We start from the raw sequence: 27578 nt of genomic DNA on the forward strand, positions 1-27578 counted from the left end.
GACTCCTGGTGAAGTCAGTAGACCTCTTCTCCCAAGCAGTAGTTCAAATAAATTCTAGCTTTGTCTCATAACTGTTGAATCCTCCCTTCATCTAACACACAAACACTCTCTTAAAATAAATGTGGAAAGCAAACTGTCTGCTTCTCATGGACTGCTGTTGGCATCTCTGGAAGTTTTATTTTCAGTCTGAAAAAATCTAACAGTCTTTGCTAGGATAATGAACTTCCATAAGTTTAAGAAATAAATGCCATGCAATTAAACTATATACACATATTTTCTGTTCCCTCCTGTTGGTGGCACTGTGCACAACTGTGAGAGCATTCTGACCTGATGAATTGACTTCGTTATTATTTGTAAATGCAACATTTGTAAAACACAACGTGAAACAGATTTTGCAGGAGGTCAATTTCTTGAGTATTGAATCATTAGTCAATGACAAGACACATGTTGATGCATCTTCCATATTTCTGCTGTGTTTCCAATACAGCATCAATCATTCAGAACAGAAGTACCTGTAGGCAGAAAAGCAGCAAGCATTACATTTTCCCATGTCTGATATACAAGGGTTGGACAAATATAGTGTAAGGTGATCTTCAGGAGATGAAAAATGTTAAAAACACTTGTTTCCTCGTAGGGGGCTATTAAGTTCTAATTTAGAACATTCAAGCTAAATTGACAATCACAGACCATTTTATAAGAAGCCATCATTCCCCAATCCCCCTCTTTCCAAGCCTACTGGCACAACTTGAGGACCTCCATGTAACAGGAGGGTTCTGTGAGCCTGCATGCACCCAGAATATTTCGGCTTACTTGCAGGAACTGCTAATCCTTGGTGTTGCTGAGACGGCTCACTCCAATCCGGTCAAGAGGAACTCCAAACCGTCTCTTGGGCAGCTCAACCACTTTCCTGCATGGGGTTCAAAAACAGCAAAGAAGAGAAAAAATTGGGCAAAGACATTGTAGAAATAATAAAAATGTTATTCCATCTGGGATTCCTCCATCCCACTAATGACTTTATTGTTGAGACAGAACAGTGGTGCAAGAGCAGCCAAACAAGCACGTGTTCAAAAACAAGATGTTTCACTTCTCTTACAAAAGAATACACAAGAAATTTAAAATAACTACCAGAAGAGTATGCTATGGTGCACTTTACCCCAACTCTAGCCTCTGGCACTCCCATGCTCACTCAAGTCTGTGGTTTTTGGGGCTTTGCACAACCCACCCAGGTCTATCTGTCATGCCCATGGTCTCCTTTAGGCAGTCTCCTTTCCTCACACCACTCAGTCATGGGCTGAAGCCCAGAGGCACCACTCCACCATCAGCTCATTTCATGCTTCCTCTTTTCTAGCTGCTTTTCAGATAAGGAAAAGATACAGGAACTGACAGTGCACCATGTATGTGGGGAGCACCATGCTGGTGATAATGGCAGAACATCACAAATGAAAAGGAGTTTGTGTGGAAACACTGTCCCTTTTGCAGACACTTCAATTCTCAGCATTCAGGAAGTCATAAGGAAAGCAAAGGGAAAGCAAGCAAAGGGCTGATCCTCAGGCAGTTGCTTCAGGGGTAGTCCTGTTTTACTCCCACTTGTACGTACACACTGGGGAGGGACGGGAGAGGTGAGAGAGTTGGACTGATGGATAAAAAAAGAGAATTAATTTCCCAGATTGGATTGAGCTGGGGGGCGGGGGGGGAAGGGTGTTTTGCATCGTTAGTTGTAACACAGATATCCTTTGTCGACAGAGGAGGAAATTGTAAACTAACGCCAAGGGGGAAGGCAGGGCGGGCAGAGAGCTCAGGCAGGCAGAGAGCAGCGGAGCTTCCCCTCTTGTGGCCATCCCCAGCCACAGCAGGACATCCACCGCTCCCATCCCAGCCTCCATAGTTTCCATCCTCCAAACCAGACTGTTGATTTCAAGCACTTCCTGGGGACAAAGCAATGTTTTCTGTTCAAATTAGCCTTTTCTAAGATTTCTAAGATGAGCCCTCCTGTAACTGCCGGGTGCCACAACAATCTGTTAAGTGGCCTTACATTTGATCTGCTCTTTTCCGAAAGTTTCTGCTGTGTTGCCAGGCTCTTCACACACTGTATTGATTCAGGAGGCTGAGTCTATTCAACAGCTTTTACACTTGAAAGGTCATTATGTGGTCTGTATAGGTAACTGTCTCATCTGGTGAGGAATAGGCTGTTATGTGCTGTCTTCAGGACAGGGATGGGATGCTCAGTCCTCTGTTCTACTCCTCCCTCCAAATGCATCAGACTCTGCCTCTTTTCACTTAAGGGCCATTACTGCTGTTTGTTACCACTCTACTGATCTGTGGTCTGTGCTGATGGTAGTATCTGACTACCGATGCAGTGATCAAAGCAGTTCAGAGAGCCCTAATAAATGAATCAGTCCAAAACCCCAAAGCTAATCAGCTCCTCTGCAAAGCTGCAAACTGTGCTAATGATACTGGGAAAGGAGGACATTTTTGCAGTCTGTCACTCATTTGCATGAGGTCATATTTCAAAGACAAGCTGTTAGAAAACCTAGACAATTTTCACCACAATTTTCATTTTTCATGTTTTTTATCCTTGGACTGCACATAAAATGGAACCAGAGTTACACCAAGAAAGCATGAGACAAATCAGGACAACCATGTACTTTTGCAAAGAAGGTACTGCAGCTTAAAAAATTCCCTTGTATTTCTTCCCCTGGAAAGTGAATAGATTTGAAAAAGGAACCAAGGAGTGACCTGTTTCTGATCTGGTGAAGAGATAAATGGAACAGAATAGTTCTACTCAGGGTTGTCAGAATTTTGTATTTTACCACTTTTGGCTGCAGTCAAGAAGTCCTAGTAGCAGATTGGGTGGAAAAATGGGAAAACAACAAGAAAATATTGCAAAACTCTGTTTGAAAAAAACCACTTGCAATGTTGACTGGCTCTTGTGAATACTTTCCACTTCCAGATTAAGCTTTAAGCACGTTATTAAATACTTTGTGGTACTGGGGATTCCATCCAAGAAAAGACAGTGACCAGAAGAAGAGAACAAGACAGTTAAACTCTTGCAGATACAACGAACAGCCCCTTGAGCTTTGCCCCAAACTCCCTGGCTCTCCCCAGCCATATCAAGCATCACTGCTCAGTCCTGTTATAAACATGCTTATCTATAAATCTCTGCTATGAAGGTATTACTGCACCTCTGTATTGATTAAACGCTGGCTTATCATAAGTTGATCAAGGTCTTGAAGTTCATTCTGTTAACTGTCTGCCCCTTTTTACAATGTGTTCTTCATTTTGCTATTCAACATGTGTACATTGTACCTCATCTTCATCCCAGCCTCAGGAACATCTAGCCCTGCCCCTCTCCTTTTTAACTTCATGCATTTTTTTACTTGAAATAATCTCATGATCAAAAAGGCAGTATTCATTTAAGTCACTGGAAAGAAATGTCTTTAAAAAGTGTATATGTTTAAATTGTCTTTGTTAGTTGTATGGCACCGTGGGGACAAATGAACCAATGCAGGTATTATTCATCACGGCCAAAGGATAACAGAGTGTGCAACCAGCATGGTTTCTGTAGAGAATCTGGTACCTTGATCCAGGGAACCCAGTTGGTAGCATCTAAGAACTTACCTTTGTTTGCCTTTAGCATCCACAGCGGTTGAAGAAATCCTGTCAATTGGGGAGCCAAATCCTGGGAAACTTCTTTTCTTCTTGGTCTCAGTCACCTCATTCTCCATGGACACCAGATCATCAAGAAGGAACAGTTTGGCTGCCAGGTTGGTGGCTGTCTTCTCTCCACTGGCAGTGGCATGTACTCCCACACCTAGCACAGCAGAAGGCTCCGAAGGCTGCAGAAGAAAAGAAGCAATTTTGCTTGCTGTTCAAGTTCCATAAAAACCATTTGAACCAGTGTCCCAGCAGCAATCCCATAAATACATATTTGCCTACAATACTGAATGGAGGGCAATGCAGAAAAACAAAAAGCTCCTTCTGTGAAATGGGGTCATTTACGATCCACAGGAGTTTACCATTAAAGATTGGGATTTTTCTTAATAGAATTGAACTTGCCTTCATTTTTCTTGCAAGAATTATCAAAATTTATTGCTTCACAAGGCTTGTTTTTGTAGGCCAACCAGCTACACCTATATGTCAGCAGTGTAATTAGTATCACTTAGAGCATAAGTAATTTAATCCTTTTTAAAAATGCATTCACCATTACCAGACTTCAGTATCCATCTTGATATTTTTCAGAAAATTTATTTTAATTTTTTTAATGAACACTAATAAATAGGAATGAAAACTTATACAGAACTTTCCATACAAAGCTGACAAATTCAATTGTTAAGCAAAAAAATATCCCAAGGTAAGCTTGGGAATTTAAATGATTTACACAGTAAATGTGTAATGTCTTCCCCACAGTCCGTGGGGAAGAGAAAAGGAAAGAACAGAATGTTAACTTGACACAGAGTTGTGAACCTTAGCTATAGCATTAAGCTTAACATCTTTTCAAAACCAAACTCTACTCCACTACAGCACAGCTGAAAATATTAGGGTCTATCAAAAGAGAAATGAAACAAATCAAAGTGAAATACATGCTTTGCAACTAACAGAAAAATACAGAGCAGCAGCTAGTGTATGAAAGTGGGTGTCAAGCTCAAATCATCCTCTCTTCAAGTGAAATGTCTGCTGCATTGCTCCACTTGATTTTCAGAGAACTAGGTAAAAATCCTAAACAAAACTTTCATCTGCCTTGAAGCAGGTTTTCCTCTATTTTTAGAAACACACCACCACCTTTCCTATGCATACATTATGGGTTTAATAAGAAACATAAAGGAAGCCATCACATGCATGATGTGCTTCTGTCTACTGCATCCACACCATAGTTGTGTTGCTGACATTTCTCATCACTGATGGGTGGCATAACCAGTGGTGGAGTGTATAAAACTGTGATCTTTGTATAAGGAGAAGCATATGACCAAAATGATGACACAAATGATGTAGTGCTGTTAATACTTTTGCAAAGGATCACAGTGTCCTCTGACTTTACTTCCTGTGAGCCTTGAGTGCATTGAACAATCCTTTCTATTCCCTTTCTGGGTTATAAAACTTTCATGGAGATTTGCAATAAAACCATGCCTTTAAAAAAGACTGAACATTCCCCTCTGGTTAGTGGGGATAAATATCTACAATAACTCTTGAATCTAGAATGTCAAAAATAGCCTCTGCTCCTGAGTACTCAGTGCAGTCTCACTTACTTTGTCTTTAAAAGGATATAACAGAATTGTAAAGAGACAGATAAAATGGTACTCAGAAGCAGACAACAGTTTGCTATGGTGAACCACTGAATAAATACAGCTTTACAGATAAGCAGAAGTGTGGGGTACAGGAGGTACCGTGAAGGATTTGTAAACTTACAAACAGCAAAGAAGTGAACAGACACTGGTAATTTTTTTCTTCTCAAGAAAACAAGCTCCTCAGTTTACTGAGTGAAGTCACCAGATGGTGGATTTAAAATAAATATAAGGAGGTACTTTTTAAACACTTCACTTAGATGAAGTGGAATGCATTGCCAAAAGACGTCACGGATGCCAAGACTTTAAACTGTTTCAAAGCCAAATTCAGGCCCATCAGCAGGTAAAACATGCCCTGGGCCAGTGAAAATCTCTAGATCATGCAGTCTCTGAAGATGTTCTGTTCCTACATTCTTTTCACAAAACTCTGTTATTGATAGAGAAAGGATACCAGGTCTCTGTGGCATCAGAACAGCAGCTGCTGCAGCACTGATGTAGGGAGTGGTTTCCCAAAACCTTATTTTCTGTAACAAATATTATTTTCTATAATAAGGGCATGTTCATTTGAAGGCCAAGAGCATGGTAGAAGGATCCATCAGCATTCTTCATGCATCTAACTTCTAAGGTGATCTTAAAAACCCACGTAAAGACCCTACAGCCAAACAGTGCTACTTGAATTAAACTTTTAGATCTTTGGGGTTTTTATGGCACAAAAGCATTACAGAAATACCTCTTCTGCCAAATCTGCTTTATGTCAAGATGAGATAAAAAAGAAACAAAATAAAGAAAGAAAAAAAGAAAGAGAATGCAGTATGTTTTTTTCAGGCGCAACATCTGCATATCATACAGGATGAAATGTACTTCTCCCATTTCATCTGCTGGTTTCCTTCTCAAGCTTAGGCAAGTAACTTTGCTCCTTCCCTCTTCTGCTCTCTTCTGGATCCTTTAATCTCTAACTTCTGTGAAAGCGGTCCTCTCTCAGCAATCTTCTTGCTTTCTGAAAGCTGGTTTCAGATCATGTCTGAAAGCTGGAGACTTCTCATGCTATTATTTGGCTTTAAAAAGAAGAATGAAACCTTCACTTCAGTGTTAGAGAAGTCTGCTTCCTTGTCCCCTTCACCTCCTTCCTCTCTTCAGGGAGTTCTCTGTCCAAAGTCACTGGACTGTGTTTTAACATACAGAAATCCCATAGTGCTTCAGGAGACACTGCATGAATGTTGGTCAGATTTCATGTTCTCTGTCCTCCCAGAGCCATGCAATTTACATCACTCCTTTCATTGAAGAACTTGTCCTGCTCCTGCTTTGCCCTTGCAGAGCCAACAATAACTGTTCATCCTCCAGCAAATGGAGACCATGCTGTCTCTCACTCGCTGTGGCCAAAAACAACCTGAGGAAGAGCTTTGTTATATGACAGCCCCCAGAAACATTCACCTACCTCTGGAGCTGCCTTTGTTAGGATCACTGAGCTGGAGTGACACTGCAGCAGAGTGATCACAAGGGCCAAATGCACCACAAGGAGCTGGAACTGCAGCATCTGTAAAGAGGAACAGTCTGTTAGTGGCTCCAAAAGTCTTTTAGAAGTGAAAGGGTCATTCTGTTTCCATGGTTGTTAATATATTTTATCTTACAGAGTCACTGCATAAACACTGTGTCCAGATAGCACCAACTGAATGGTCTTCACCTTTGGGTGCAGAATCTGTTCCCTCCTCTTTGCTCCTTCACTGCTCTGCAAATCTTGAAATTTTTCTGCACAATCCTTGCAGTGGAAGCAGAAGTTAATGTAGATTTATGCTAAAGCCACGTGAACTAGATACTCACTTGTAAGCAGGGAGACTTTGGCTCATAGGAACCAAGGCTGTCCCTGACCTCCCCACATGCAGGGCAGGTGCCTAAAGCTGTTGCAAAAATCAGGTACCTTCCCAGCAACCTTTTGAAAGCAAAGATGCATTTCACCAGTTTCCAAAGTGAGTTAGTGGTAGGCACAACTTTTAGGATCTTCTTGCAATCCTGGAATAAAGTTATTCATCTCCCACCCCTGGGAGAAGTTCACATGGGAATCCATCACTCAGACTGGTTCTGCCCATAACTGCAGAATTGCAGATACCTACAGAGCCTTTAAGCAATGCAGGGAGCAGCAAGTCTTGGAAGGCTAAGGATCACAGAGCTACTTGTTGCAGAGGGTTCTTTGGCCACAGCTGGAAGCTCCACTGCTTAAGTTCTTTTTTGAAGAAAACCTGATGTGCCTCCAACTCACCTAGGTGGAAAAATTTCAGCTGATATTAATAAGAACTAGGCTGGGGCTGGGGCCTCTAGTGCCCAAGGTATCTGCTAATTTGCTGATTACTCTGTCAATAGTTCATGCCCAGAGAATAATTCAGGCCTGGTTGTGCCATCCTTTGCTGTCTCTCAGATGTAAGCAGAAATAGAAAGGATGCATAAATTCATTTCCACGATGTATGACAGCTGCTTTACCCTCTGCGTGGAAAATTTCCCATTAGATGAGGCAAAAGACACATGGTAACAAACACATCTGGCTTTGTGCTTTCCTCCCACACTGTGAATGAGAAAAGCCCCAAAAGTGTTTGAAAATAAAGCCCCAAAAGTTTTGAAACATAAATATATAACACTTGTCTCTTGCTTGCTTTTTTTAATACATTTATTTTTGTTGCATTGTCCATAAGGGAACAGGAGTGAGGAAGCCATCCCTGCTGGTTATTGTGCAAAGATGAAGCCAGCCAAGTCCACTGCTATCGAAGAGCAAAGGCAAAGCCAGGTAGTACCCCTGTCTCTCAGCCTGATGGGAACAGCTGAAATTCAGCCAAGGGTCTGCCTGGGTGTTTTTAAACCTGCAACCCTCTAAAATGTATATTTTTGTATGTGGGTGTGCATTGACATTTGAAGTAGTAGTCTGCAACCTTTACAGGTAACCACATCCTGATTATTTGGATACGGAGATATAAAAATAAATGACAAGGTTAAAAACACATTTATTATGGTTTAAGGTCTGTGCTGGTGTTCATTCAGTGCAAAGAGATAAAAATAGCAACTGGTACACTAATAAAGATAAACATTAAGGCACCTGTTACACAAAAAACATTTGATTAACTTGTCAGAACTCAATGCCAGTGAGATTGAAAGTAAAGGAAATTGTAAGGCCTTAAAGCTCAGTTTTGGTTCTCGTGGAAATGAGTAGCTAAGCAATGTCACTGGTTTAAATGGGAACAAAACTTGCATCAAGAGTCCAGCAAAGTCGTGTTTTGCTGATTTTCATGCAGTGTTATGACCAAAGGGGGGAAAAGAAGTTTAGTCTAGTGGAGGAGTTTAGCTCTTGAAAAGCATTTGCAAAACTAAGGATGAAATGAGGACTATGTAAACATGATTAAAATCCCACTGTCTTCTGCCAGTCTGAGACTGAGGCTTTCCACCTTCAACCATGTATGAGGATCTTAGCTGTTACAAGCAGCTATTGCTTTTTCTTCTTGACCTCATCAGTTGCATTTGGTTAAGCAGAGCCCTCCTGCCATGCCATGCACTGGTTATTTCTTCACCCCATCCATGTTTTACCTCACCCCATTCCAAGGGAGACCTGCAGTGAGGTTTGACAAAATTTGTTACTAAAGGAGAACAACCAAAGCTCTGACAATGAGCCCTCTTCTGAAAATCTTTGAATTTCCATCTTTCTTCTGATCATCCTTCATGACAAATTTCAGAGATAGGTCAAGGGGCTGGGGTATAATTTCATGTCTTTTGTATCTCAGGGTCTGCTCTGGTGTTATCTGGCAGAAAAATATGCTTTATCCTTCACTAAATGTAGTTGTAAGTCTGAAATTCAGACATACTTCTGTGTTTTATTGATATTTTAGCTTGAAATATGTCAAAACTAGAATTCTTCATACAACTAGGTATCTTTGTTGCAGGTCCAATTAAAATAAAATTTAAGATAAAAGAGAGAACATTACCTTATCAAAGCAGGATAAACATTCAAAACTTTCTCTTAGAAATCTGTGTGGAGCCATTTTCCAAGAAAAGATCACAAGAAAGCAAAATTCTTTACCAAAAAGAAACTGTTAAGTCTCCAACATCAATCCAGGGGACTTAAAAGATGTTTTTCTTTTAAAGAAAAAAAACAGAAAACAAAATGACACCCTGAAGATAAGTGGGCTGAACAAATCCCAGGCAGCATGCTATTCATCACCAAACTCCAAACCCATTGCCTGTCAAGAATGGTAACAGCTGTCATTGTTCTTACCCATTTGAGCCATCATATTTCACATTACTGTGGAGATTACTACACAAGTATAAATCACAAGAGTTTTATATTTCTTGCTGGCCTGTTATCAAGTGAACTAAGGCTGGACATCATGCCTTGCACTGCAATATTTCACTCTGGCTGCCACTATATATCGATGCCTATGCTTTGCCAAGCTCACCTGCAAATGAGGACCTTGCTCTTGCAATGAGTACATTGTGGTTGAGCTCAGAAGCCCTTGGGATTTTGTGCTGGGTGCTCCCAAGCTGACCTGATGCAGAACCAAGATATGAGTGTCCCATAGGCACATCCAAGCTCCAGGCAGTGCCCACTAAATGAGTGCTTGGATGGCACTGGTACATTTCCAGCACCTGTTAGCCAGGAAGATCTCTCATACCATTGGACTTCGTACCATTGGGGAAATCATGGCTGTTCCTGCAAGCCAGTTACTTATGTCTTTGTGACTACTCCAGTGCCACAAAATAAAAAGTTAGATGCTGCTACCTGTCTTGATCAAATGTACCACTGTGTCCAACACTGACCTCACTCATCTTGGACTGCTCACTTGATAGGAATCCACCTTGCTCCATAAATATAATAGGATGGATGTTTATCTTACCAGAAGAACAACTCCTAAATAGCTTGTATGAATTTCTGAGAGTAAGTCTGCTCGTGATGAAACAAATTTACTCACGGAAGGCACAATGTGTGTGGGAGCAGCACAAGAATCACACGATTCATGTGAAGAAAGGCTGAAAATGGGGCATTCCTCACACCAAGTACAAAAACTGCACAAATAAACACAGCCCTGCTGGGGTACATTTGCTTAACAGACATAAGCAGGAATCAGGAAAAAAAAAAATCAACTGTCACAGGTGGAAAAACACTTGTGGAAGAGCAGTCAGTCATGGTCCTCATCTCTTCATTTGGAAAGAGAGCATGAAATGCAATGGCCATGCAGAACAAATGAAGACACTTTTTCTTAGAGTGGGCAGGACAGAGACAAGTTTGTTGTCCTACAAACTGACTATACTGTGTAAAGTAAATGATTTTTAGCCACAGGTTTAAAGAAATTGAAACATGAAACTCACTTTAATACACCATAGTGGGAAACCATGAAGCAGGAGAGCCAAAGAGCCGTCATAACACCATCTAGAAGCCTAGAGACTTCTAAATAAGAAGGTTGCTATGAGTTGTAAGCAAATCTCTCTTAATGGGAAGAACTTATTTCCACCTTTCCTAAATAAGATAATTGAGTGAGCTACAGTATTCTTGGTATGCACAATGGAAAACAAAACATTATTAGACTGCTCTTCATTGCCAACAAACTCGCAACCCTACACTATTTATATATGTGTTGACTGAACATGCCAACTTTTATTAACATTTTTAACAACTTTACATTTACCTTCCATTCTTCAGTAATGTGAGAACTGAAAACTCTTCACTGTTAGAGTGCCATCTTCAGCATAAGAACAAAAAATAAGAAAGCTTTCTATTTATAAATATCAAGAAATTTATTGCATTTTTCTACAGTGAGAAAGATAACCTAACAGCAGTAGAGTCCTAAGTGGAAATTTTTCATACTTTGTATGAAGAGAATATTATCAGAAAATGTTATCAACACAAAGACACAGGCCATTCAAAGTCCAATAAAAATATCCTTCAAGATATGCTCTGAAGAGACTAGAACAGCATTGAAATTTAACAAGAGAATCAAACACTGTTGCTAACATACTTGAGAAACACTTAAATGCTCTGATCAAGGACGTGTACTGAAGAAGAAAAGTCAATTGCTTGGTGAAGAAGCATTGCAAATGGAAATCAGAGAGTAATCTGTTCCTCTGGGTTGAAAAGGAAAGCTTCAATCACTTGCAATCTTTTCCAAGGCAAATGAAGAGAGTTCTTACAATTGTTGGATTACTAAAGTTTTTTATTTGCTATGTAAGAAACCCAGAGAAGTACACTTGTCATACATTCAAAGAGTGAAAACAAAGCCCTAATTTGCTGAAATTGATGTGGCAGGTATTTATAAATACTGAAGAATTCCTGGTGCAGCCAAATACATCTTAAAGTTTCCCCATCATTTACACCATAGGTTTGATTAGAGGTTTTTATGCCTCTTATTCCTCATGTTATTCCAAGTATTTTGCTAAAAAAGTAGGTTGAGTTGTATTTTGAATACAGGTGATGAGAGACAGATAAATGTAATAATTTGCCCCAGGCTTCCTGAGAGAACGAGTAGGCAGGGCATGAAATGTCCCTGCAGCTCCTCAGCTTTCAGCTCTGCACTTCCCATGAGAGGAAGGTTGTTCCCAATTGAAAAGCCAAGTAAGGAAAGCTAAAGGCATTGTCTACTTGTGCTTTAAAAATCAGTGGATTCTGAACTTTACTGTAGCCTCTGGATATTTAACCCAAAGGTTATTCACATGTATTTACTTGCATGGAAGTTATTTACAGTCTGGGAAGCAAAAAGAAACAGTGAAATAGTTTTGAACTCAGAATGGAGGAATTACAGTGACTATCACTGATTCGGGATCTGCCTTCATTTGGCACAAAGCTGAACTCACCAGATCACTGGATAATTATAATTACACTGTTAGAGTAGGAATGCTTTTGCTGGGTTATTATATTATTGCACGAGTGTGGCAGGTTATGGATCAACATTCATGTAATATGGGATATAACAACATCTTTCTGTGGATCCATAACTTAAAGAAAAAGTATTTCCCTGAACAGTTTTATCTTGTGCTTTACAACATACTGCATGCAGCAAACTTGTCTACCACATATGGTATTTAATAATGCAAGGGTATTATTCTGCCAGAACTCTTCAGATTATTTTAAGGATTAATATGCTTTTGACAATAACATACAGAGTAAAAGCCATAACAATATAAATAGACAGCAGTTTACTGTGAAGCACTACAAAAGCATGAAAGTAACCAGTCACTGCTGTAGAATGCACTGACACATCTTGTTTAAATAGCATCTGATTAACTGAAGGAATTAAGTTTCCACTGAATATTATTAGTTCAATACTAGTGCCAAAAGCACTAAGTGATAAATATCTTATTATTTTAATCTCATATTGGAAAAAGAAGCTTTGCCTTTCCCATCAGACATGGGCATGCGAATACCTTCTGTATGCCTGTTAATACAGAAAAATGTGAAAAAAAATTAAATGGAATAATGTATAGAAGGGAAGAAAACTTCTGTAAACAGAGCAGAAGACACAAAACACCCCCAACCCATCTCTGTCCTCACTCATCTTACCTTGCATGGGATACAAGGAATCCCAACCTTAATGGTCCTGCTATGTTCTTCCCCCTAAGTTATCCCTAATGTTCAGCTTTCTTTCAGAGTTTTTATAGTCTCTGCTGTAGGCTACAAACTCCAATCCCTGCCTTTGCTTTCTCTTACATCATTTCTAAAGATTTTCCACTGATCCTTGCCCTAAACCTTTCTCTGTCTTGCACTCTCACACACATAACTTGCCTCACATTTATTTATTGTTCTGATCAAGATGATTAGGTTAGAATTAAAGATCTAGGGGTTTTGTTGTTGGTTGTTTTTTTTCCTTTCTTTCAGGGAATCACACAGCCAGCTATGGGAGTGGGAAGATTTTCAGCAGGATCACCATTCCTCTCACTTCTGCAAACTGCAGTAGAGAAACCTGATGTCCTGAATTATTTTTAAAACTGTATTTCTTGGGGAAAGCAGGAATATCTTCAGAAGAACAGCATTTACTTCAGGAAGAAATGAGTTACTGCATTTTCAATAGACCAACACTATTGTAAGATTATTAGGAAAGAAGTGTGTTTTCTAAAGCAAGTCCCAAGAACTTAAACTTTTACTTTACTTCAGTTATTGAAATTATGGTAAAGTGTGAGCTATGAAAATATCTTAACTAGGCAGTACCAGAACACCTATTTCTTTCTGTTTGCCTGTACACTAGAATCAGCCTATTCCAGGGTTTTGCCCTTTAGTCTCATTTATTAAGTGATTCACATAGCAACTGGAGACCTGTTACTAAAATCCCAACCTGTGCAGACTCCTCCTCAGCAGTTAAATCATAGCGAGTTTATTCTCTAAACAGGCAGGCACAATACTTCCAGAATAGTTTTTACCCTGACTTGCCAAAAGCCCTTCTTATGAGCAACAGCAAGTAAAAGGAAATTTTAAATGTAGCTTTGCAATAGGTTGGAAAAATTTGCCAGCCGGGGAGCAAAAGCTTTGGTTTCATCATCTGCCTTGATCAGAGTAAGACCTGAACTTAATCATACTGTACCACAGCTCATTTACCAGATGAAGGTGGCTACAGGACTCTGTGGAGCTGATGTCAAGTGCCAAATCAGGAGAGTTTGCTACAAACCATGCTTTCACCATGCTCCCTGACTGAGGTATAAGGGGAGGGAAAAAAGTAAATTATAAGAGGTTGGTTTTGATCATGAGCACAACAGAAATGTACAGCCCCAGAAAACAAGGAGAGGCAAAGGAAGTGTTTCTATAGCATCTCTCAGAACAGGCAGATATGTGAACCTGGCCTGGTGTAGTGCTGCAAGAAGATTCCTCAGCCAGATGAGCACCCACACTGATGTGGGTTTGGATCAGACAGGTTGGGGATGTTTTCCACTGCAGGGCATAACAGAACAGAGATGGCAGCTGCAGAGGTCAAAATGGGCTCTTTGGATACTAGAGCAGCAGCAGAATCAAAAAGGACAAAGCCAAACAGTGCCAGACTGCTGAGACACAGCTAAAAACGTTGCCACTGGTTGAGAACTGGGCAATATTCTGTTTTAGAACTGCTATCTGCACTTAGATAGTGCCTTGCTGTTGGAAGTCCAAGGACACAGAAGTACTTGACTGATGTGCATAAAACCAGTGAGAAGGATCTCAGGAAAAAAGGTAACCATAATCTAATCATGAGATAGTACTAAATTTGTGTACCTTTGCTGCCTATGACCATGAACTGTTGCTAACCAGCTACTGCAGTCCTAGGCATTCTTTTTATCTTTTTTTTCTGTAGAGAAGACACAAGGCAGCACTCACAGACATTTGCTCCTCTCAGGACTTTTTACAAGTCCTATCTGAAGCTCCTCAAGCACGATCTCTTTGGGGCTTGATTCTGTCACCACATTTGGTGTTGATGAGGCTGGTGGGAGACAAGGTTTGTGCCACTGTGAGGAACCTGATGTCAGACAACCAAAAGCTGGGAAGAAGCATTTCAGTGCTTCACAACACAGGGTGAAACTTGGAGGATGGCACTCAGATGGCTGAGGTTTAGCACCTCCCAAGACTCAGTGGGATGATGGGCTGGGGAAAAAGCAGGAGGAGAAATGCAGCCATACTGTCATCTCCTTTAACTGCAAGAGGATGGCTAAGACCTGAAACTAAAATTTGCCTTTAGTCTGTCCAATGACAGGGGATCCTGTAACAAAGCTCCAGCCACTTTTGAGCTACCTGGACTTACTGTGAAGTTGCGGTTCTTCCTTTTGGATAAGTAATATTGACTTTTTCTATTTCAAAATAAATGTATCACTGTGCTCTTCTTACAAAAGCAAACAACCTAGAAGCTTTCAGAAATGGATGCTGATACACACAACTATCACAATCTATGACTGGGAGGTGTGAATGGCATCTTCACAGGCTGCTCCTAACCTTGGTATAGTACATATGTTATCAGCACATCTTGTTTTTTGAAACAAACCCACCAAACAAACAAAATATAAAAAAATAGAGGGTTAACATTTAATTTCTAGCTCTGAAGTGACTTAGATTTAGCACCAATTTATGAATACCTTTTTGACACCTTCTGGAGAAAGCTGATGAGGAAACTTCTCAGGTAATGAAAAAGGTAAATGGTGGTTACTTAAGCCAGCAGAGTGCCCAAGGAACCAGCATACTCAGCACTACCATGGTCTAATTGTACTTAGAGTATAAACAGCTGAGTTTGGGCATCAAAAAGTTTGAAAGGAATCTTTTTTGTATTAACCATAAGCAAACAAGCAAATTTAATGTGATTTTGTCAGCTACAAAGACAAAAAATAAGATAAATTGAAGGAAGTAAGGACACAAGACATGAAGGTCTTTTTTGTTACCACCCAAAAGAAAGACAAAATGGCTTCTCTGCTGCCTTCATAATCTTGTAAGTATTTTCTGTAATACTTTGGACACTCAATTGCAAATCAATTGAGTCAATGGGTCAATGTTTCCCTTAATTCCTTTAATAAACAAGTTTTTATTCACAGAGCAGGATTTAGCAAAGGTTCACTTGGGCAAGTATTGAGCAATCTTTCAGCTTTGCCTGAGGAAACTATATTTGGGGTTGTCAAACCTTATCTTTAAAATCTTAGGAATGATATGACAACACATACTTGCTGGTTTTGCTGTCTTTTTCTTCTCCCACTGACACATGTAGCCATATTGTTATATCACTGTGGTCTAAATCACAGAAGTCTTCTCCTTCTCTCATTAAGTTGTCCTTGGGAACTTTATGGTCCAGGAGTTATGGCCAAAGTAGCAGTAGACCCATCCTCAGAAATTTTTTATTCAGCTGGCATGGAATAAAAGCAACTTGATACATTGTGATCAGGATTATTCACAGTTTCACCGAACAGCAAGTTTGTCCTTAGGCTCAGTCTAGTTCTGGGTTTACTGTGGGAAATAAGAACATTGAAATTAGAAAAAGTGAAAGATTTTTTCCAGTTTTGAAAGGCTTGCCCAAAAATTCTAAGTACCACCAAATAACAATTTTCTTTTCAAATTAAAACCATGACATTTTTTTAAAGACATGATCTCTACAAGTCAGTGCTCAGCTAGTACTGATTCATATGGCTCTGAGATAAACAACTGAAATATTCCAAATTATGGTGCCTTCAATCTAAATAAGAGACGATAAACTTGTCTGATACAATTGGCCCAATTCTGATCAGTCTGAAAGTGGATTAGTATTTCACCAGATAACCAAAGAATAGCATTTTATAGCTGCATTACCAGTTCAGGAAGAACATCCAACATTACTTTTGTTGCACTTGCATTTATATTTTGTACAGAGAAGGGGAAACATTTTAAAATAACCACCATAGATTTACAGTCAGTATACAAGAGGTAGTTTCAGAAATCAGGCTGATTCCCATCTGTTTTCATGAAGATATACAGAGCCAGAGAGCAGATGCCTCACTGCAAGACAAAACTATGGAAAAAAGACCCTGCATTAAAAATGTGCACTCATGTTTTCCAGCTAAAGGTACATCCCACCTTGGAAGGAAAAAGTATGTTAAAATAGATACTTTTAAATCTGCAAACTATCAAAGTTTTTTCTGCCGTGTCACTTCCATTTAAGATGACTCCTTGCAGGTAGATAGATTTTGAGAAGCAAAACCCACAAAGTGAGGGTAGCATATAAAACTAAAGTAACATCCTTCAGGAACGTTAGGCTTTCTGCTGGTAGTTTCTATATATGAACTTTTACAAAGTACTTTGTGCTCTAATTAAGTGTCTGTGATAAGAGCTGGGTCATAATATCTAAGAATCCATGAAAAGCACTCACAAAACTAAGTAGAAATCCCAAGCAAGGACAGTTGATTGGAACACAAGCTTTTTCAATAGCAATCATGCTATGATGCAGAAGGATGTGTTTGAAAATAAAAATGACACTTTATCTTATGTGCCCATGCCATTGGCTCACAGCCCAAGATGACTGTGAAGAATGAAGGTGGCCAAGAAGAGTGACAGGGCCTTTTGTCCTGGGGACACAGTGGTCCACAGACTAATGGACAAGAGGCAACAAAACAGTACAAAGAGGGCTCAAAGCACAAAGCAAATAGTAATAAATCTGGACCACTATCAGGTTGGTCTTAATTCAAACTGGCACCACAGAAGTGAAAATGAGCAGGCTGTATTTCCATCCCTTCCAGCTACATGGAGTCAATGCTAAATATAAAGATGACAGCCTGAGAACCAGCCCCATCTTTTTGTGCTAAGAAAGAGAGAAGAGAGGGAGCAGTGCTGATGTTGCCTGTCAATGAAATAAATGCACAAACCCTTATGCCATGATATGAAAAGCACTGGGTAACAAAGTGTTCATCTTGGATGCAGAGCAAATACTGCAGCTCCAGAGTGAATTACAAATGTGGCAATGTAGCACAGCATTGTATGCACAGCAGCAGCTTAAATTCAAAGACAAGCTCACAAGAAGAAAAAATATATCTGTCCTGAAACTCTGTCCTGAATTCACACTTTTTTTCACAAAACTGATCACCATTTTCTGTGCAGAGCTGAGAATTAAAGTTTAGTTCACTGGCAGCAGAAGGAAGGATTAAAGAAAGCATCTAAGCAGCAACATTATGACAAAGGTTTGGGGGGAAAAAGAGGAAGATGAGGGATATTCAGAAAGAAGCCAAGTGTGGGAGCTGGGCAGAAGCCACCTGGGAACTGCTCACAGCATCAGAGGATGCTGCAGGAAATGTGACCACTGGTTTCTTTACTTTACATGAAGGTGGAGGAAAATGAAGTCATGTGAAATATTGGGCTGGACAGCTGTTTCTTTGTGGAAGAAATTCCTTCATCAAATGATGCTGATAATGCAGGTGCCATCCCCTCATTCCTGGCAAGCCTGTCCCTGGGATGGTGGCTTGCACAGCAGGGCCATTCTGTGGTAGAAGCCAACCAGAGCAAGCTGTTAGGGTAATTAACTGCCTTAGATGCACTTATGGGTTGGCTCCTGCAAGGGACAGCACAGACAAAGGCTGTTCTATAAATTAAGGTCTTTGGTATTTCTAAGAATTAAACATCTCCACACAGTTTATTCCTAATACTTACCACAACTCAAGACAAGTTCATCCTAGTGCTTGGGACAAACTCTGCTGCATTATTTGGCCACGTTTTCTTTATCACTTCAACTGGCCGAGATCTTTTCCTGTCAGGCTCTTCTACCTTTCTGCAGTGAAGCTGCAGGTTGCTGAACAGCTGCAGCATCACAACCGGATGGACCCAGGATCCCAGCAGCCATCTCCATTACAGCCCGAAGATGAATCAGTCAATCACCGCCCTCTAGAGGTGGGTAGAGCCCATACGGATCTGCTGCAATTGAGTTCTGACACAGAGAGCAGCTCTGGATGTAGCAGGAGGAAGGTGTTTGCTGATTAGAGCAGCCCCATGAACCATTACAGGAATAAATTATCAAGCGCTGATTGTCAGCTACTCGATTATTCCTTTTCTTCCTTACCTGAGAAGTCACCCAACTTGCAGCGTTTTGCACAGATACATTTTGCAGTTCTGGTACTGCAGAGAGGAGTAAAATACACAGACAGGCCACACAGCTATAACAAAAAAGCAGTAAAAACAGTCCCCAGACCAAACTCTCTTTTGTCACAGCTTATTTTTCACAAACGACGTGTGTGAACTAAACCAGGGGCACAACTGTATGAAGGAATTGTGCCCACTCAGCCTGGGTGCATTTGGGTGACAGAAGCAGCAAGCTTTTATGTATAAGCACAACTACATGGTCTCATTTCCTTCCCTTGACTTGAATAGCTAAAAAGTTTTCAAGGGAAGAATATAAAGAGTGACTCGCAGGTAACACACTATATAATCAAGTGATGAACATAACGTTTCTGGTGTGCAAAGACCTTGTTTGAATAGGTATTTGTTCAAGGAGAAACTGTTCTGTGCAGAGACTTAGCACAAGATCCTGGATGCAGGAATAGCTCATGGCCAGATTTCCACAGACACATCCTCATTTTTGCAGCTGGAAATTCTGGAATTCAGTAATTTTTCACATTTCTTCTGGCAGCCTGGCCAGCTGCACTGACTTGCCTGCCTGTGGAGGGATTCTCCAGGTATCCACACAAATGTTCAGACCACCTATCTGTGCATGTGCAGCCCCATACCTGAACACGTATTTTTGTTGGCAACATTTAACCAGAAAAGAGTAGATGTCCAGAATCCCAGTAACCATTTATTTGTGAATATTACCCTGACATTCAGGAGAGCTGGGTTCTCATATAGAATTGCAACATGATGAAGGGGACCTCTGAAGATTGCTTAGTCCAAGACTTCTTCTCAAAGCAGGGTCAACTACAGCAGCTTGGTCAGAGCTGTGCTGAGCCAAGTTTTTAATACCTCCGAGGAGGGGGACTCCACAGCCTCCTTTGAAAAGCTATTTGAAACTGTAGGTGTGGGTAGCTATCTCACCATCCTCATATCAGCTTTTATGGCAGTCACTGTTCTGCTGCCCAGGTGCCTCAGTTTTTATTTAATTAATTTACTTTCTCTCTTGTAGTATCCTTTTTTTTTTTAGCTTACACACGTTTCACATTTTTCTACTACATTCCAGGTCTAGAAGCTGAGACACAATATTGAGCACTGTATAGTATCCTATAACTAGGGGCTATAAAGTCCTCTTCAGAACATAATGACATAGAAAATGCCCTTTGATCTTCCTAGCTTATTTTCCCTCTGCGGCATCCTGGCCAAGAAGCCAGGAGAAATCTCTGATTTTGTTCCCATAGGGCAGTGAACATTATCCAGTCCCTTCTGCATGGAACTGAACAATTTGTGCTTGATTAAAGCTGAGAGCCTGCCAGATTCAGAACAGTCAAGGTCCTAACACTGCAACCTCATTCTTGCTGTGTATTTCTTCACCCTTCTCAGCATCATGCCAGCCACACAGCCAGATCTTTCCCCTCTGCAGGCCAAGGTTTGCCTTTCATGAGCATTTTCACAAGGATCTCTGCTCTGAAGCAAACTGCATTCCTTTGTGGGTTTCTCTATCCCATTTGAAGTTAAGAGTGTCCAAGCACTTTGGAAATAAACAGTGATTCATCTGTTTTCACAACACCTTCAGGGGCAAAGAAGCACAACTATCCCCTGCCAAATTTCAAAGCCTAGCTCTAAAAGTGCAGGTTTGTCACAGCTTCTCCACATCACTCTTTCCCCAGTCATATGCAGCAGAAAGCAGGCTTGTATCACAGGCAGCATTAAGTCACTATAACTATGGGCATTGCTGCTGGCATGCTGAGGAAGCTGCATAAATCATTATTGATTCACACAAGCAATGTCATCCTCTGGTCTTCAGTACCTTGAACCATGTAGAGCTACATCCAAACCCCACACAGTGCCCTTCCAGAGTCAGGGCTGCTCCCCAGAGCTTGTTCAGTGCCTCTCCCCTACCTGTCCCCTTGTGTCCCCATCTGCAGAGGGCTCCCCCATCTTACACAAGGACTGTAAAAGAAGGGACAAAATGCCACCTCCCATCCACCAGGTTGGCTCATTTATCCCAGGTGTGAATCAATCAGATTATATGTGTGAAGAGGTTGGCCCTACACCTCTATAAGGACAAACATACTGGATTTATGCTTACTTTACAATTAGACTTGGAACGCAGGAGCACGAACATAATCTAGTTTCTTATGTAACCATATATTTATTTTGGTTACATGCGGCTTCAGGACAAATCTAAAATGGTGCTGGACTCTGCTGCTGCCCTCAAAAGAAGTATGTCAGCAGAGTAACAATAATGTTCTGCTTCTGAAAATGATGTGCTGGGCTTTATGGTCAGCTTTTAAGTTTGAATACTTTTTTCCACTTTGATATTTGAGCCCTCCCCTCAAAGCAAATCCTTCGAGTGTGTATATGGTTCTCCAAGCAGTGGTCACAGGAGGACATAGACAAGCACAAAAAAAAGAAAAAAAAAAAAAAAAAAAAAAAGATGCTGACAGCATCTGAAAGTTATTTGCAATCTCGTAGCCACATGAGCTCAGTCACATTAACATAGTGATTTAAATACTGCGGATGGCTTTTCTGATGTTATTTCAGAAATTTCTTATTGGAATTATTAGGCATCCAAAAAATATTTAAAACCAACCAACGAGTGGAATGAAACAGAGATAATACTGACTAAGCACTGTGAACCCTATCATGCAGTCCCGGACCAAGCACAGCACCAAGAACTCCAGTGACCAGACAGAGGATCTGGAACCAGGCTACTGAAGTAACTGCATCATGTCACAGAAGCTGGGACATTGCATCACAAGAGGAGCCTTCTTGGGTCTGAAGCATCTGTTCTCCCCACAGCACAGCCCTGCCAGAGCAAAGCCTAGTTGACTTTGAGGAAAAATGAGTTTTTCAGTGCCTTGCACATTAGATATGCCTAAGGTAAACACAAAAGGATTGGCTGGCTTTTTTTGTAAATACTGCAATAAAATTACAAATAAGTAAGCGATAATTAATGCAAGGAACATTTTGGACACACACAAAAAGAGGTGAGTTGCTCAGCCTGCCACTAAAAGAGGAACAGCCCCTGCACACTGCCATGGATACCTCAGCTCTTTTCACCCAGCAAGAGAGAAATTCTGCCCTGGGAGGTGCCCTGCCATGGCTCCATAGGGCTGGGGGTGCCAGGCTGAGGAGCAACATTGGGCTGGTTGCACACAGACATTACCAGGCATACAGCAATGCCTCAGGTGTCAGCCCTGCTCCTACAAAATGCTTTGAGACCCACAATGCTGCCAGGAGCAGGGAGTTCCCATTTCAGTGAGGGATGAGTTCTGTTCTCACTGGATCAATTAGAGGGCAAACAACTGGAAAATACAGCCAGCTCCCAGTCTTTCCACCCAAGATACAAGACTGCCTCCTTTTCAACCAGGGTATAAATGGAATACCTGCTCAATAGTCCTGATAGCAGAGTGCTGATATTGCACTGAAGTGAAGCTACTTGTGATTTACACAAGCATGAACAAAACCAAAGCCTGACTGCAGAGGCTGAATGGACATTAAAATCAGACTTTTTTACTTCAAGGCACTTATCACACACAACCACTACCTGGAGCACCTCAGTCCTGTCCTTTTTCTTCCACCTCATCTTAAAAGTTTGTTAGACCAAAGACTTTTGTTTTTTTAGTATTACTCAGTGACTCTTCCCCCTCCCTCCCATCTCAAGCAGGTCTATCACTCTCCTGCCATGCAAATACCACAACATCACCAGCACTGCCCTCAGGAGCAGCCAGGGTTAACAAACATTATTTGACACTGAACTTAAACTTTGCCCTCTGCCTGCTGTCTGCAGGCTCTTGAGGGTTTTGGCAGCTGGGCACAACAACCAGAGACTCTCCAGGTGGGTTTTGGGGGGCTATAGGAAATACCCCATTGTCAGAAGAAGGAGTTTAAGCTAAAAGCAGAGCCAACATGGTTAGAAAGCAAAGAAACCTCTGCCTGGATCTGACAGTGACTGATGACTGTAGGTGATATGAGTATTTGCTGCTCCTCATGTTACCCAAATGTCAGGGTTTTGAAGTGATGTTATTAAAAGCACCACAGGAGTGCAAAGTTCTGTGTAAACTGAGAGGATAATCACCCTGCAAGTGGAACACAAGCTGTTTGACTGTGTTAAAATTATGTTATTTGGTAGCCCTCTCATTTGTCACATGACTTGATACACTAAAAAAACCCAACATATCGTGTTTTTATGCTTTGGGTCTGTGACAATTACTTTTCCTGCAGCAGACAATGATTTGTAAAGTGACTTTTCTTGTTCCCAAACCACTCAAAATTTTGAAAATTGGTTTCCACGAATTAGAAGCTGTTCAGAAATAACCTTGGCTGGGGGACTGGCTCTGTTATTGGGCTTTCGCTGCCATGACAGTTAGCTGAGGGAAGAGAGTTATTTCTAAATTACTCTGTTTTTACACAAGTATTCCTTTAGAGCAAAACAGCAGTAGAAGCAATATTATTTCTGTTGTTTGCTCTGAAACAGGTATAGTTCCTTGGAACCACAATTCTCAGCATCCCTGGTCATTTCAAACAACAGCATATGCACTTCCTGCCCATTCTCAAGCCCTGAGCTCAATGTGGGGTGCAGGCAGCAATCCCTTTTCTCCTCTGTGATATCAACTGCCAGCAGAAATATAGGATGCTTTACAACAGGCAGCCTTGCACTATCAAAACTCAACAGCCCAATCTCACCTAGACCAAGGCAACCTTTTTTTCATGACACTAGCAAAACCAATGAAAATAAGGCTAGGAGCTCTCATTTCCCAGGAACCGACCAGCTGCTCTTCACCATAGCTTGGGGATAGATTTGACTCCGCAAGGCAGAATTTCAGATTACAATACCTGACTCACATACCTTAGTCAGGAGCACTGCTACTCAGCCCCACAGGCATTTGAGTTCAGAGGTTAAAGAGCATCTTTGTGTGAAGCTCTACAATCCAGAGCTGTGCTGTCCCTGACCAGTTCTGTTCAGCCACATTCTGTTTTGAAAGGTACAGAAACCCTGAACAGAAAAATGGCTGAAGGGAAGTCCTCTCAGCCACTGTTTCCCCTTGCTCCTCTTCTTGCTGCTCATTGCCTCTTACACTCAGGTCCTGCTTCTGCAGCACATTAGAGACTGCAACAACAGAGAAAACAGAGAGGTGCTACCTGCCCAACATTGCTACAGACTGAGACATCACACAAAAGGCTGGGCACTTTCCCAACTGCAAACAGCCCAGCCTTCATCAACAACTGGGACACCTCTGGATTAAGGATTGGATTTGACATTTTCAAAACTCTTTTGCCAGCAACCAGGAGTCAAAATTGGTGAGTTGTGAGTGCTCTGAGGACCCAAGCACTGGTATGTTTTGGTCATTTCACTGGGTCCTTCACACGTCAGGAAATCAAGTATGCAGTTTTAAGGTTACCAGAGATATTGCAGAAGTGATTTAATGACTCACTGAAAAATTCTAAAAATTTTTATCTTGAAAAAGAGGAGTCCAACAACTGGGGGGGGAGAAGGAAGAGGGGAAGGGAAAAGGTAAACAAATCAAGAGAGGCACAAGACCAAACTGTATTCTGAGCACACAGTGGAAAATGCAGAACATTGCCAGAAGCCTGATAATTCAAGTTCTCTTTCTATGCGCTGACCTCTTCTGAGAAAAGGAAAGAATTTAAAGGAGCATAAGTGATAACTGTACGCATTCTGGAGGCAGACCTAAAAGCACTGCCAGGAAAAAATCACCTTATGGATCCATTAACATATTCCCTTCCCCTCCCACCTGTGCAGCAGAGCTCACACCTACAAAGAAAGGGGGAGAGAGGCAAGGCTTCTTGCCTGCAAGGCACAGCCAGTCCTCACCACAGAAGAAGGCTGACATTAAATCTAAGTGGCAGAACAGATGCACATGACCAGGAAAAGCACCTGTAACACCAAACCCAGGTAGGCACAGAGCACAGTACCAGAGCCAGCCTTGAATCGTGGAAGGTCCCAGCATACAAGGCTCAGGCTCCTTCCCCACCCACAGTGAGTGACAAGCTCTGCTTTAGCCACACCCCTCAAAAGAACTGGGAACTAAGGACATTGTCCTAATTATTTATTTAAAAATCACAAGCTTCACCCCTTTTGCACACCAAAGATGGCTGTAGCAGTAGCTACAAATTCACCAAAACACCAGCCAGTGGATCCATAGACAGCATATATTGCAGAGTTGTGGGTTTTTTTCCCTTGTTATTCACACAGCAATATCCCCACTGATATACCCTGTATTATACTTCTCCATTCATGCCATTTCATACCTCCCCTCAGCCCCAGTGAAATGGAAATCATATTCATTCCTCACAACCAGTGCAAACATAAACATACCTGTTTTGTTTAGATACTTTCTGTCCCCCTTAGGTCCTGATTAGGTCTAATTTGCACAGACAATCAAGACTGCTAAAGCTGCCCCAAAAATTTCCAGTGAATGATGTTCCTCCCTATCCCAAGATTGTATTTGACCCATTTGCCCTGTTTTTTACGAGGCTGGTGTAAAGTCAGTATTAGGAGCGATGAGCTCAATGTGCTTTAAGTGCTGATGAAAATCCTGAGAAGTTCACTAAAATCAATGGAGATGGTCCAGGTGGGAGAGGTATAGAGGAACATAAAACACGCAGATGAAGGAGGAGATATTGTCCAGATGGCTGAGCCAGCCTGGTGTCTGTCATGAACACATCCCTAAACACCCATGCAGAAGCTCTTCCACCACAGCTTTAACCCATGACACTTCTCTCCCTGTCACTGGGCCAAAACTGCTGACTTTGTTGGCTTGTGCTGAGTTTCGCTGAGTGAAAACTTAACCACTGATGCTGCCTGGAAAACATATTCTGGGGATGTTCAGCAGTGGTGCCCTGAGCACCGTGGTTAATGAGCTGCAGAGTGAATTCCCTGGACAGGCTGACTGTGGAGGTGATGCTCAGGGCAGGGAAACTGGAGCTGATCCTGCTGCTCTGGGACAGAATGAAGGACACAAAGATACATAAGCACAGAGTGAAGGATAAACTAGCAAAATAAGTAAAAGCTTTCTTTTCTCTCACAGCACTGTTTTCGTGTTAAAGTTCTCTGTCTTCATAAGCATTTACTGTGGTGTAACTGAAACAAAGAGGTGGTTCAGGATAACTGGGGGACTACGAAACCACATGAAAACAGAGGACCCCCCCTTTACTCCAGCAGGTTAAGCAAGTTTCCAGTGGGTCAAGTCAGTGCAAATACACTGAAAGTGGAAACAAATCACTGTGCAGATTTTCACAATGAGTTGCAATCAATTAAAGCTTCCATCAGCTGAGAATTTGGCTACCAACCTTCCATCAGCTGAGAATTTGGCTACCAACCTTGGCTGGAGCTGGGCCAGCCTATGTCAGGCTGGGATCCTGCCTTACAGCAAGTCCTCTGTGATCCCTCAACAACCTACTGGTACCAACTATGACAGGTAAGCTGCTGATGGATGGAATCTGAAATCGAGCCAATAGCTCCAAACAAGAAACAGAGGTTTGGCTGCAGTTGCAAAAGAAAGGATACACAGATTTGATTATTTAACCACCAGCTCACTTTGGCCAAGCACACCTGGACTAGAGAGGCTAGCAGGTGGGCTCCCACATTCCTCAGGGAACAAACACCTTTGATGTGCATGCTATTCTCGGATTTGTCTATCAGAATATTATTAAAGCACAACAAAAAACAAAACATCATCAACAAAAAAAGAACTCCAAATCACCAGCAGTGGGCCTGCTGAAACCAGGCACTTTGGCTACTTCAGGGAGTTTACTAGGTGTGTATAAATAAACACAGAAGACTCCAATACTGCAGCAGTTTAACAAAGTGCTAGAATCCTTTCTGAGATCTTTATGAGGTGAAAATAAATAAGCACCTATTGCAAAGCCAGATATTTTTCGATTTATGAGGCTTCCCATCTCACAATGTCTGTTATTTTACATGAGTATTTTAATTTAAAAACAGCCTTTTTGAGCTATACTGAGACGCACAGGCTGCTGGGATTCTGGGCTGACATCTCAGGAACCGCAGTAGATTGCCTGCTATTCACAGTCGAGTTTTCTAATGAGGCAGTGCATATTTCCAAAATGTCACTGCACAAGCGGCCATTGGTGGAGTTATTTTAAGCCAGCAGTTCAGGAAGGCACTTAGACTTGTTGTGCCTGCTCCTGAATGACAGACATGCATTCCTTGAACTTTCTTAAGACCCTGCTGTGAAAAGAGACTCTAATGGCAAGGACAGCTTCAGGATCGCTTGCCAGAAGATATTTTTATCACTTGATTTTCTTCTCTTTGTACTGGTAACAATTAGAGTTAAAAAAATATTGAAATTCAAGGAGTTAGTCCTAGATAAAAGCAGACTGAAGTATGAACTGAGCCATATAAAGCAGCTTCTGCCTTGCAGCAGCTGTATTTCCCAGTGATAATCTGCACAAAGGGAAAGGTTGGACCACCCTTATCTGCTAAAGCTCCTTCATCTCCCCTGCAAATATAAAAAACTCATGGACAGCTTTGAGGCAGATGCATTGCAAGTGCAGCCACCAGGTTGGTGGGTGTTGTGGGCAGTGTTTGTACTGTCAGGGAATGATCCGAAAGGCACTTCCAAAGAGTCTTTCTGCTCCTGCTTATATTCCAACTCTGAAAGGCACATACCTTCATTACACCATCTTTCAACTCCTCTGTCCAGGGATCTGGCCCATTTCCTTGGTTTTTGCCTTCATTCCTCTTCCTTGAACACTTTAAAGCTAGACTTAATGCTCAGAGATGC

The 27578-nt window shown here is 41.4% G+C and overlaps 1 protein-coding gene across 2 annotated transcripts; it reads right to left on the bottom strand.

Moving 5' to 3' along the window:
- Nucleotides 1–393: 393 nt before the first annotated feature.
- OSTN (osteocrin) lies at nt 394–27578 on the bottom strand. Of its 2 annotated transcripts, none has more exons than XM_071752296.1 (5): nt 27464–27578; nt 6715–6813; nt 3619–3836; nt 811–907; nt 394–512 (listed from the first exon to the last, which is right to left on the bottom strand). In XM_071752296.1, the coding sequence occupies exons 1-4, from the start codon at nt 27467–27469 to the stop codon at nt 823–825; spliced, it is 408 nt and encodes a 135-aa protein (XP_071608397.1). In that variant the 5' UTR covers nt 27470–27578; the 3' UTR covers nt 394–512; nt 811–822. The 2 variants fall into 2 exon arrangements, with proteins under 2 accessions (XP_071608397.1, XP_071608398.1); XM_071752297.1 differs by lacking the exon at nt 27464–27578 and adding an exon at nt 12805–12881.

This window comes from Heliangelus exortis, chromosome 9 (assembly GCF_036169615.1).
Source record: "Heliangelus exortis chromosome 9, bHelExo1.hap1, whole genome shotgun sequence".
Taxonomy (NCBI): Eukaryota; Metazoa; Chordata; class Aves; order Apodiformes; family Trochilidae; genus Heliangelus; species Heliangelus exortis.

What these genes read in the sequence shown, in the direction of transcription:
- OSTN (XM_071752296.1), bottom strand. An exon ending in TAACAAAGGCAGCTCCAGAG is followed by an intron (nt 3,837 to 6,714) that starts GTAGGTGAATGT and finishes TTTCTTCTGCAG; the next exon opens with CCTTCGGAGCCTTCTGCTGT. An exon ending in GATGCTAAAGGCAAACAAAG is followed by an intron (nt 908 to 3,618) that starts GTAAGTTCTTAG and finishes AACCCCATGCAG; the next exon opens with GAAAGTGGTTGAGCTGCCCA.